A 12,670-nucleotide genomic window follows, 5' to 3' on the forward strand; every position below is an offset into this window, starting at 1 on the left:
GAATTACTCATGGGAAAACGAGACGATGATTTTCATTTCCCCAGTCACCAGCACAAGAGGGACCAGGCAGATCTCTGCTCTTTCCCATTACTGTCCAGGCCAGAACCTTACATTTGACCCAGCATCCTCCACCCCTTCAACAAGAAAAGGAGAAGGAAAATTAAAAGGAGCAAATCAGACAGCAGCAGGAGACTTCCGAAAAGGAACCAGCCTGGAAGAGACCAGGCGAGGGGCAGGAAGGATTAAAATAGAGATTCCAGAAGCAGCCAGCCTGTTCTGTTTCATCTGTACTGGCAACAAGGCTTTGTCTGAATTCAGATGTGCCTGTGTGAATGCAGGCAGCAGTCACTGCCTGTTGTTAATGGAGACTGTGCATCAGGGAGGCTCCAGCACAGCATGTGCCCAGCACCAGCAGCTTCAGCACTGGGGTGTATTGGTAAGCCATGGCAGTGGGGAGAGGTGAATACACCCGTGGACACTGGGACTCCTTAGCAGGGCCGTATAAGAACAAAACCAGACTGAAAACAATGGTAGAGGCTGTTTGAGACTTCCAGGCTTTTGGAATTACTTCTAGGGACAGAAGCTAGCTGACCTAAGTATGCTTTTCCTACCATGGCCCTTAACACCCTTTACTACCAGGTGTCATTCTCAACAGGATACAGAAAAGCATACAGGATCCCAGCCTGGTTTGGGTTGGAAGGGACCTCAGAGCTCCCCCAGCTCCAACCCCTGCCACTGGCAGGGACACCCTCCACAGAGCAGGATGCTCCAAGCCCCTATGTCCAACCTGGCCTTGAGCACTGCCAGGGATGGGGCAGCCCCAGCTTCCCAGCACCCTCACAGTAAATCCCTGTTGGTGGCCCCAGCGTGGATAAGGAAGAGGTTTATCTGCTGGGAACACTGGAGCTGCTGGTCAGGCCCTGGTCACGTCAGGCCCTCATTACAGGGCACAGCACCCAAAGTGGGTCATCTGCATGACATCCACGCAGGATGCAGCCGACAGCACCTTGGAGCTGAGCGCGCAGTGGGTGAGTGTGTAATTATGAGTGTCCCTGCACCAGAAACACCTACATAGGGACTGCACTCATCATACATGCAAAGAGGGGAGTGAACAACAACTGATGCAAGCTCAGAGAGTGAAGCAACTCCCAGCAGGCATGGGGGGAGTTAAAATAAGAGAGCATTGTGTCATTACTGCAGCTACCCATTCAGCCTCCGAGCAAGTCCTGCATTGACATGGACCAGGCTTCAAAAGCCATGCAGACAGGAGCCTCACCTGGCTGGGTCTGATGCTGAGCTCTCCATCCTGCCCCGAGCGCACGCATGAGGTGATAGTTAACATGGAAATGAAGTGTCCCAATGCTGGGCTGATCCAGCTTCTGCCCATTACATGACACAAGCGTGTGTCACTGGTAAATGGGGTACAGCCATCCCCAAGAGAGCTCTGCTCAGGTACAGCCATCACTGACAGCTCTGCTCAGGAAATCCACACTCAAAGTGCATCTCACTGTACTTAAGAAGTTTCCAGAGGAGGCCATGGGGATGCTGCAGGGCTGGAGCAGCTCTGCTCTGGAGCCAGGCTGAGAGAGCTGGGCTGGGGCAGCCTGGACAAGAGAAGGCTCCTGAAGGGGAGACCTGAGAGCAGCTCCAGTGCCTGAAGGGGCTGCAGGAAACCTGGAGAGGGGCTTGGGACAAGGGATGTAGGGACAGGCCAAGGGGAATGGCTTTAACCTGCCCGAGGGGAGACTGAGATGAGCTCTTAGGCAGAAGCTCTTCCCTGTGAGGGTGCTGAGGCGCTGGCACAGGGTGCCCAGAGAAGCTGTGGCTGCCCCATCCCTGGCAGTGTTCAAGGCCAGGTTGGACACAGGGGCTTGGAGCAAGCTGCTCTATGGAAGGGGTCCCTGCCTGTGGCAGGGGTTGGAGCTGGAGGAGCTCTGTGGTCCCTTCCAACCCAAACCAGGCTGTGCTGACCACGTAACACAGGGTTTGGTAGCAGTTGATCCTTTACTGCACAGCAACAAGGAAAAACTTTTCCAGCAAGAGATGGATTTATTCAACAGTTCCTGCAAAACTGAAACCTCTGCTTGCAGAATGGCCACCCTCCCCCTGCCCCATCCCACAGGAAGCCCCCCCCCCCCAAAGCTGCCTTTCCCAGCTTACAGAGAGCTGGAAAAGCTCCCCATGAGCCGCTCCAAGCCCCGGCTGCGATCAGGCTCCAGCGCAGCACAGGCTGGCAGAGGGAGAGACAAGGCCTCCTTCCTGTCAAGGTCCCCTCTGGCACTGGTTTGGGTGCATGGCTGGGGAAGGTCTGCAGGGGTGTTCCTATGGGGAGCACAGAAGGGTTGGTTCTCCCTTTTTTTGTCCTTGGAGAAGTCTCCAAGGGAGTTATTCCAACATTTACACTTTGCCGGCAGCCGTTAGGAACGTGATGGCCATCACACAAAGCACATTTACTGGACATCACCCTCAGGGACCACAAGGACCCTGTGAGCAGCTCTGTAACCACTTCACCCATCTCACCTACCAAGAAGACTTCCTGGTAGGAGAGCAGCAGGGACTTGGGTCAATAAAGTGCCATTCATTCCGAGATAAGGACACGGCCCAGTGCCTGTAGGAAGCCGGCACTGAAAGCCACCATCAATCCTCCCAACATTCTGCTCCACAGGACTTTGCCTGCTGAAAAGCCAAGAAGCATGAGGAGGACAGCATCCATGTGCAGTGTAACATGGGTGGGCTACAATGGAGGCACATCTCCAAGGGGTACAGGTACTCACATACTCCAAGCAGCGCCAATGGTGGAGCTTCAGGACCTGAACCAAGTGCTACGACCCAGTGCCACAAAGCCCTGCTTTGCCAACACACACGAGGGGATTTACAGGGATAAACTGCCAGAGGGGAGATGGAGATGAGCTCTTAGGCAGAAGCTCTTCCCTGTGAGGGTGCTGAGGCGCTGGCACAGGGTGCCCAGAGAAGCTGTGGCTGCCCCATCCCTGGCAGTGTTCAAGGCCAGGTTGGATACAGGGGCTTGGAGCTGGATGAGCTTTAAGGTCCCTTCCAACCCAAACCAGGCTGGGGTTCTATGATAAAGCTCAAGGTTGATCACAAGGACTCATTCACTGTCAATGTGACAGCTTGCAGAGCGTGTTTCTGCATAAAAACATATTGTTTTTAAGAAGCATCACCCCTCTCCGTGCTCTTTTACCTGCACACTAACACAGACTCACACTAACACAGTCACACACAGAGGCAGGGGTATTTAAGACCCATCTTGTCCTGAAAAGCACTGAAGAACTCAGGTTAATAGGAGAGTTGGCCAAGAAGCTGCCACCAACAGGACATCAACTCATTGCCCATGGCTATACTTGGTGGGAGCTGCATCCCAGGAGCACGATGCAGCCACTGCTCACATCAGCTCGGGGTGGGGTGGGGGGGAAGCAGCTCCACGCTGGTGACAAACAGCATCTGGCACCAGCACCAGAGGGGGATGGCTGGGCTTGAAACTATATGAAAATCACATGAGGCTTAAGTTTAGAGGCACCAGTGCCAAAGGCAACAACCGAGCTCCCGGCGCAGCCCCGCCGTGGACTTTGAACTCAAACACTTGTGGAAAATTCAAAGCTCAGTGGGGGGAAAAGGAGGTGAGGAGCACTTGGAGCTGTATGGAATGAGTGGCTGGCAGGCTGGGAAAGGCACTTCAGCCAGCTGTAACAGACTCAGTTACCCACCTTAATGGGAACACCACCACTGATGGAGCTCCCAGGAAGCACCAACACCACGAAGACACAACCAGGCTGATGCAGAGGAGGGGAAGAAAGGAGGTGATGGACATCCCTTTGCAGCACAAACCCCAAGCAGGCAAACAATGGGGACATCCATGCACGGTGGGCAGCAGGAAAGGAAACCTATAAACAGCTCTGAAAGGACAAAGAGCACCGACGGAGCGATTCGCGTGCCTCTGTAGGAAGCAAATCCATGCAAAATAAATACAGCATTTTAAAGCACAGCCTCTTGAAAAGCTATCAGCTATTATCCTTTCCAAACACTGCTCCTGGGGACTGGTGTCACAGGAATGGAGGAGACAGACTTGCAGCAGGCTCACCAACACAAAGGGAAGAGGAAGCCCCGTGCTGAGGATGACGTGGTGGAGGTTGTTTAGACCCAGAGCTCCCTGTTCCTGGTCCACAAGCGAAGGCTGAGCAGAGCCCCCCCCTGCCAGCTGCTGCAACCACAGGAAATGAAGCAATTAAACCCAGGGCAGAAAGCAGGCTGCAGTCATTAGAGGCAATAATGCATTCTGGAAAGGGCTTTCGAGCCAGGAGAGGTGGGGAAGCGACAGTGGCCATCAGAAAGGAAGGATTAACTTTACAGCCAGCATATTGGGTCAGGTATATCCCCACCCAATCCATACTATCCACGCACCTTAGGGATTCACCTTTAGGGCTATTGCCGTTCTCAAGTGAAACCTTTGTGCAAATTCATCCCAAGAGTTGGAATCCTGCTGAGGCAGATCCCTGTGAGGTGGTCTGCAGCTCCAGCTGCTGGCCCACACCCCCAAATCCCAGTGTTTAGATTGCTTTTATCTCCTCTGCTCCATACGGAGGAGATCAACAAGCCCAGTACAGAGTCACTGACATGGGACAAGCCACACAGCAAAGTGAGCTCTGATCTGGTACAAGAAGCTGAGCATAAATCACAGCGAGAAAAACATGGAATTCAGTCTGGATTTCCTTTGCAAGAGCTCAGTGAAGCTTTGAAGTGTCTCCTTACAAGCCCTGTCAACAGACAGCAGCACCTCAGCTCCAGTTTTGTTCACTTTGGGGACTGAAACCACTCTCTCCCTGTTACAGGGCTCAAAGAACTGAAACAAAGCTGACACGCATGGAGTACTGCTTCCCAAGTGCTGCTTCCTGCTACAAGGTTGAAGGGAAGCAGGAGTTCAAGCAGCAGAGCTGCCTTCCTGGAGGCAAAGGGATGCTGCAGAGATAAGTCACACACGAGTGCCAGTGCCAGGCAAAGCTCTTTGGAGGACACGATACAAAGCATGAAGCTGTTTACATCCACACATGGCTCAGACTGATGGCATTTTCCTTCCGGCCTTCAGTCCCATAGGGAATTATTTCTGCTTTAGAAAACCCATCCAGTTCAATCCATGTGGAGCCTCCAAGGGAAATGGCTGGGGTTGAATCGAGCTGCTGTGACAAGCTCCAGCGCGATGCTCAATGGAGGGAGGGAAGGTGAAGGCACCGGCCACCCTCCTGCCACGCACTGTGGTACCAGCCTGGCTCCCAACCAGGGCTCCACACAAACAGACTCCCATCCTTGGGAATCTACCTGGCATGCACCATCCTCACTTCCTCATCTGCTTGTGGGGGCTATGGAAAAGCCTGAATTCCTGCTGGCAACACAGAGCTGGGGTCAGGCTGAGCCACCTCCCCCTGGAGCCTGACCCCGCTCTGCATTCACCAACCTGATACACAGCCTTTATCCATAGTCAGGGAATGGTTTGGGTTGGAAGGGACCTTAAAGCTGATCCAGCTCCAACCCCTGCCACGGGCAGGGACCCCTTCCACTGGAGCAGCTTGCTCCAAGCCCCTGTGTCCAACCTGGCCTTGGACACTGCCAGGGATGGGGCAGCCACAGCTTCTCTGGGCACCCTGTGCCAGCGCCTCAGCACCCTCACAGGGAAGAGCTTCTGCCTAAGAGCTCATCTCAGTCTCCCCTCGGGCAGGTTAAAGCCATTCCCCTTGACCTGTCCCTACATCCCTTGTCCCAGGCCCCTCTCCAAGTTTCCTTCAGCCCCTTCAGGCACTGGAGCTGCTCTAAGGTCTCCCCTTAAGGAGCCTTTTTTGATGTCAGGTTTTGAATCAGCAATGCTAAAAGCATGAGGCTGAACAAAGGATTAGTAAAACCCTACAGAAATCAAACCCAAGATAAAGACTTGATTCATAAAGCCCTGCAGAAATCACAAGAGCTGCCTGCTGCACACACCTCTGATGTAGCTGGAACTGCCACAGGGAGGAAATTCACTGGGGATTTATGTGTGATCACACGGGGTTGCGATGTTGTATTGAGAAAGCAAAGCTCCAAAGCCAGATGTGCAGGTGAGATATGAGAAGGCAACTTGTGACTGAAGAATTATCCTTCCAACCTGTGCTATATCCTATATTTTGTCCCCTAGAAACCATTCTCACATCCCAAAGGCTTTTGGTTCGATTGTTTTGCTCTCCTCTCATGCTCCTGGCTGCGAGACAGTGCTCTACAGACAGAGCATCCCACAACACCACCTGGAAGCTCATTGTGTTTGTATTGAAAGTGCCATTTACCCCCAGCATCAGCATCCTCCTCCTCAACAGATCCACCTCAGAGCAGCTGCACCAGCTGGTCAGAACCCTGGTAACACACTGGGGAAGCAGGAGCTCGTGGTTCATCAGCTTTGACTTTCCTAGGAGTTGTACCTGGTGCCGAATGAAAAACCCACTCTGGAAACAGCACATCCAGGAGCTGCAGAGCTCAAAGCAAGCTGGTGTCAGCAGTAAATGGTATCAAACAAAGGCAGGCTGAGCAGCCAGGAGCAAAGGTACCACAGATGCTTCACCAAAGATGGTTTTGGGCATCAACCACATGAAAACCTCAGCATCCCAGGCAGGAGCAGCCAGCTGGTGCTCCGTGGCCTATTGCAGGTCCTGGATTTAACACACTGCTGCTTTCTCACACACACACACCCTGCAAAGGTTTCAGTGTGCACTGCTGCCCACAAAAATACCAACAAAGGAGGAGATATAAATAAGACTTCATAGGGACAAAGCCTATGGCCGTGTGTCCATATGAAAGCTCAGTTTAGCAGGGTAGTGGTTTACTACAAATACAAAACCCCCAAACCAGACATGTTTCAGTATCTTCAGGCCAAACCTGAGCCTCCTCCAGCTCTCCAAGGACATACCAAGGCTCAGCACAAGTCAAATAAGCTTCTTTGATAAACAAATGTCTTCTAGTTCTGTTCTCCAAAGCCTGCAGCTCTCCATTACACGTAGTAAGGGGGTTTTCCCTGCTGGGTTTATACTCAGACATGGTCTAGACCTGGTCTAGTAGAAGGGTTGGAACTGGATGAGCTTTAAGGTCTCTTCCAACCCAAACCATTCCATGACGATGGAATTACTGGCACCATCCTTGGATATCAAAATCAAACGCTGGCATCTCAAAAGCCCTACCTGGGATGAGGTGTGAAGGCACGGGGCGAGTTCACCACATAAAAGGACGCCGGATCGGAAAGCAAACCTGATGGACCAGGCAGGAACACAGAGCCACCAGCACACACACAGACTGAGGTTCCCACTGGATCAAGAAGGCCACAGCACTCACAGGCTTGACTTTCCTAATGGTATGAGTCAACTGAGATGCACAGCAGGGTAATCCCTCACTGACACCAGCAATTACCTGCTCTCCCCAGGCCCTGGTTAATAATGGTACCCGAGCTGAGCCGTCCCCGCGCGTGCCGGCGCGAGCTCCCGGTCCTGTTCCGCAAGCTGCAGGATGGACACAGCCCATTGAGCCCAGCACCTCTCCCCGGAGCACACGTGCTCCATGTGCAATGGAAACCACCCTGGGGAACCCCTGCTGGGGCCACCCCAGTGCTCACCCCATTAATCTGCAAGCAGAGCCCTCCCCGGCGCCACAGACAGCCAAAGCAGTGACCAGGCTTCACCTTTTCACTGCACGGGATGGGGAGGAAATCCAGGTTTTCTGGCATTTCTGCTTCTATTTCCTGCTGAAAGGACTGCTTGCCACAGACTGGGTAAGAAAAGCAACTATAATTACTTGAGCCTGACAACGTGGCTCAATGGAACACAGAGGAAGCTCAAACCCCACGGAGATGCCTGCAGCTTGCCCCATGGTTGGCCTGGTACCAGGGAAGCTCCTGTTTCACGTAAAACACTGCTCCTCACCACAGGCAGGTAGCTTTGTGCCAGATCATCCCTTTCAGCTCTGTGCAAGTGCTCACCAGCTCCGAGCAGTGCTGCCCAACATCATCCATCCCACTTGGAAATCCAGGAGGCTCCAGGGAGTGCTCTGCCCCACAAGGCTTCATTTACTCTTTGATGAGGAGTGCGTGAGAGCAGCGGGTTAGGGGAAGCAAGCTGAAGACACTTGGTCTCCAGACAACATCCCATGCGATGATGGATGAACCAGGTTACAGAAGCAAGGAGACCTTTGGAAGGCAACCAAGCCCTCCAAAAGCAGAGCACCAGTCCCTCAAAGGCATCAGGAGGCGATGAGATCCCCCCCCTTTGCTATCATGTAGTTGTAGCTCATCAGGGATCACGTATTAGGTACCACAGGAAGCACAGAAGCCAGGACTGCTCCGTCAGGGCACGTTCCACACCAAACCCACACCACAGAGCATCAGGAGTCAATCTGGGCGATGTTTTCCCTTTTTGCTTGCTTTGCTGCAGTCAGTGATTATTCTCTCTGTGGTGGCCACACCTCCTGTAAAGGGACTTATTTAGAACATGCTCCTTTGGCTGGGCAAGCTTGCATTGGGAGAGCTCCGTCCCGCCTGGAACAGCACTTGCCTGCGCATCCACACCACGAAGTATGCACAAGTGGGATTTAAGCAGCTTAGTTCATAGCCCAGCTCCATATTTTATCACTGGAGTAAGAAGCAGTGATTATTAAATCCCATCGAGACTGGATCTGGGAATTACCCAACAACAGCTCAGGAATCTACGTGGCTTAACAAAAGGCAATAAATTAACTCCAGGAACCTGAAGCAAACTCCCCCTCAACCATTCACTTGTTAAAGCCTGGGACAGACACAGTACACGTTCCTCACAACCCCAATTTAAGCTGGTTTCACCCCAAGGTAAGACTCCAGACTCCAAGGCCCTGCTTCCCAGCCCTCAGATAGGGAACCCACCATGGTGCAAAGCGGAGGGCTCTGGGGAACTCATCACCCACACTCCTGGGCTGTCTCCATGGCTCTTAAAACACTGACCACGCTTTGAGCAGCAGCTTCATCCACTCACACCGCATCCCTGCGTAACTGGCCTTATGTCACATTAAATAGGAACTATCACACCCAAAAGCACAATCTCAACAGCAAAGAGAACTTTTAAAGCAGAGACATGACAAATGGGTTTCTAGAAAGCTGGAAAATTACTCCCCATGCTTCCCTTTGGAAAAACAAAGCTATTTCTAAGTGTGGCTACGCTGGCATTTTAGAAGCTTTCCACACCAAAACACCCTCCCTAGGAAAGGCTGTATTTAAAGCAGAGGAGCTCCAAACTCATCCCTCCTGGGATATACGGGTGAGTGGGTCAGGGATAATCAATGCCAGGGCTAATGAAACCATGCCCTTCATTTACCAACCAAAACACATCTACGAAACAGGATGGTTAAAGGCACTGCTGGAAGCTCCGAGCGAGCGTTTACAGCACACACCACCTCTCCCTATAGCAATGGGGGTAAAAAAGAGGATTCATTTAGATCTCAGATACTCTTGGAGCATTTGACTTGGCCATTTTTGAGCTATGGGAAGAAAGTAACACACAATTCCAGAGAAAACCCCAACCCAAAAGCAAACCCACTCAAAGCAAACCAAAGGATGCTTTTCCCCCCCCACTTCTTCCCCAAGGAATCTCGTTTTGCTCCAGACCCAATATGGGATGAACTCCGGTGTTTCCAGAGGACTAAGCCCCGAGCACACTGCCCCCAGTGTGGTTTTATCCTGCCCCTGCCCTACAACAGCCCCTCTGCAGCAAGAGGCAAGGCTCTGGGAGAGGAAAGGCACAAAGCTCCCGTGCAGGCAGGAACAGCCTAGAACAGGAACAACAGCAACAACAACAACCCGGGATGAGCCGCTCGGCGCGCAGCCGCCGCGTCGGGAGCAGCCGGGTTCATCCGGATGCTGCAGAAACACAGATTTACCAGCATTTAACCCCAAATCACCCTGAGCCACCACAGTGCTCCCCATCCGCGGGTTCCACAGAGGCTCGGACTCATTCCCTGGGTGAAACGACGACTCGTATTGGCTGCACCTTGCTCGGCTCCAGGACGAGCTTCCAGCGCTGAACCGGGGTGGATCTGGCCACTGCGGTTTATCATTAACCCGGGCTTCCCAGCCCTCTCTCTAGGACGGGGAGAACAAGGCCACATCTCCACCGTTCCGGGCTCGTTTCCTGCCGTGCTGCGCTCAGCCCGGAGCCCGGCGGTGCAGGGGAAGGAGCGGGCAGGTCCCTGCATCCTCCACAACAGCTTCCTCCAGCGCACCCGCGGTGACAACAATGCGGAGCCGGGAGCAGCCCCGGCTCGCACCCGCTTTGTGCCATCGCCTCTCAATAGATCTCATTGTTCCCCCCTCCGCTCCTTCCGTCCTTTTCCCGGCTACTGCCCAAATAACAACGCGCTGCGCCCCCCCCATCCCCAATTCCCATTCCCGTTTGCCCACATCCCCACCAACTCGATGCCAGCAACATGTTGCCCCCCCCGGAAGAAGGTTACGGGGGGGGGGGGGGCGGCGAAATCAGTTTATACCCCCCCATATATATATGTACATCCGCAGCACGGGTCACAGCCCGAGTGTGTCCATCCCCCCCCCAGTCACACACGGACAGGGCCCGCTTAAGCCTCCCCAGCCCCATTCACACAATGCCCCCCCCCCCCCGTGTTACACCAGCACCTCAACGACCGATTGTCCTGGTGGGGCAAAGCACTTTATATCCCCCCACGCATCCAACCTGCCCTACACCCCCCCCATAACCACGCGTGGACAGAGCCTGTTTAACCCCCCCAAGCCCCATTCACACAGTGCCCCCCCCCGTGTTACAACAGTGCCTCACAACCGGTTGTCCTGGCGGGGGAAAGCAGTTTATACCCCCCCCATATACCCATACAGCCCACCCTGCACCCCCCCAACCCCCCCCATAACCACGCGTGGACAGGGCCTGTTTAAGCCCCCCCCGTGTTACAACAGCGCCTCAATGACCGATTGTCCTGGTGGGGCAAAGCCGTTTATACCCCCCCATATACACGCACCCAACCTGCCCTACACCCCCCCCATAACCACGCGTGGACAGGGCCTGTTTAAGCCCCCCCCCCGTGTTACAACAGCGCCTCAATGACCGATTGTCCTGGTGGGGCAAAGCCGTTTATAACCCCCCCCCCCGCCCCATACAAGCATCCAACCTGCCCTACACCCCCCCCATAACCACGCGTGGACAGGGCCTGTTTAAACCCCCCCAGCCCCATTCACACAATGCCCCCCCCCCCATGTTACAACAGCACCTCAACGACCGATAGCCCTGGTGGGGGAAGGCAGTTTATCCCCCCCCATATACAGCCCACCCTGCATCCCCCCAAACCCCCCATAACCACACATGGCCAGGCCCTATTTACCCCCCCCCCAGCCCCATTCACACAATGCCCCCCCTTACACCACCCGGTTGTCCCGGGTTGGGGGGGGCTCTCCCCACACACCAACACCGTGAAGGGCCTCACGCTGCGGCCCTGTCCTCCGCTCCGCACCCCCCCTCCCCTCCCCTCCCGTCCCCGTACCCCGCCATGTCCCCGGCCTCACCTCAAAGCGGCTCTTGGTGACACCGTTCATGTCCCTCCGCATGGCGGGGCCGGAGCGGGGTTGGGGTCCCGGGGGGGGGGTCCCGGTGCTCCGCGGCCTCCGCCCGCCGCGCCTGCTCCGGCCTCAACTTCAACCCAAAACAAAAACACTCCGCACCTGCCAGCAACGCGCACGCTCATTGGCCAGCGCCGGCAAGAACGAGCCCCCACCTACCCCATAAGCCACCGCCTCCCCCCCCCGGGTCCTATCGCCCCCCTCCCCGTTAGGGGCACGGCGGGGATGGGGGGGTCCCGGTGTGGGGAGGGTGGGAATTAGGGGGTGTCGTCCCCCCCCCCCACCTTGCCCCGCCGCTCCTTCCGCGGAGTTTGGCCAATCGGAGGGTGAGGCTGGCGTGGCGTCACGGTGATGTCATCCCCGCGGGAAAATCAAGCGTGGCGGGACTCCCCCTCTCCCCGCGCCGCAGGCAGCACGCACCGCCGTGTACCAAAAGGGGTTTATTGGCGTGTAAAGAAACGCGTTTCTCCGCGGTATTGCCCCCCAAAAAGGCGCCGTTACAAACCCAGCCGCGTATTTACACCACCAGCGCGTTGTCCTCCAGCCCCCGGGGCCCCTCCAACACCCGGGATCCGTTCGGCTTCGGTCTTGTTCGCACCTTTGGCAGGGTTTTCTCTTTCCAATACTGAAAGATGTAAAATAATCGTCCCACAGAAGGCAAGGGATCTATTAAAAATAAACCTTTTTGTCACAGACCGAACAGCCACAGGGTCAGAGCTCACCCCTAAGCACGGCTCTGGTCTGTCTCTGTCACATGATTTATGTCATGGGAAAGGGATGAGGCAGGGAAAACGGGGCACCAAAATGGGGTAAAAAGAGTTAAATTGCTGCCATGGTGCTCTCTGAGAGGAGATGTGGTTCCCAAGAGGAGATATTCAGGATACTGAGCTTTGGTTGGGTGAGATCACTGCTTTCCAACCCATCGGTGTGGTTATTCTGACACTGAGCGGCGTTCCCTTGAATTACCAGCGTGATTCAGAGCAGGAAAAGGCCAAGTCCAAAGACCCCCCCCTGAAATCCCCAGCGCTGACTGAACACTGCTTT

At 54.6% G+C, this 12,670-nt stretch overlaps 2 protein-coding genes and 1 long non-coding RNA gene across 4 annotated transcripts in view; 1 reads left to right on the plus strand and 2 right to left on the minus strand.

Annotated features, from left to right (window-relative positions):
* Window positions 1–11,792, minus strand: part of FBXL20 (F-box and leucine rich repeat protein 20) — a 34,983-nt gene extending 23,191 nt beyond the window's left edge. Inside the window, exon 1 of the mRNA XM_062629808.1 lies at window positions 11,573–11,792. Within this exon, the coding sequence (XP_062485792.1) occupies window positions 11,573–11,614 (42 nt within the window). The 5' untranslated portion in view covers window positions 11,615–11,792. The remainder of the gene's footprint in view (window positions 1–11,572) is intronic.
* The window catches only part of PPP1R1B (protein phosphatase 1 regulatory inhibitor subunit 1B), a 155,452-nt gene that overhangs the window by 62,145 nt on the left and 80,637 nt on the right, over window positions 1–12,670 (plus strand). The window lies entirely within an intron of this gene.
* Window positions 2,030–3,026, minus strand: LOC134169338 (uncharacterized). The gene is made up of 2 exons (XR_009966862.1): window positions 2,521–3,026; window positions 2,030–2,322 (listed from the first exon to the last, which is right to left on the minus strand). It is a non-coding gene; the product is annotated as an uncharacterized LOC134169338 (long non-coding RNA).

The sequence above is a fragment of the Pezoporus occidentalis genome, unplaced genomic scaffold (assembly GCF_034315485.1).
Source record: "Pezoporus occidentalis ecotype Australia unplaced genomic scaffold, CSIRO_AGI_Poc_V1 ctg341, whole genome shotgun sequence".
NCBI lineage: Eukaryota > Metazoa > Chordata > Aves > Psittaciformes > Psittacidae > Pezoporus > Pezoporus occidentalis.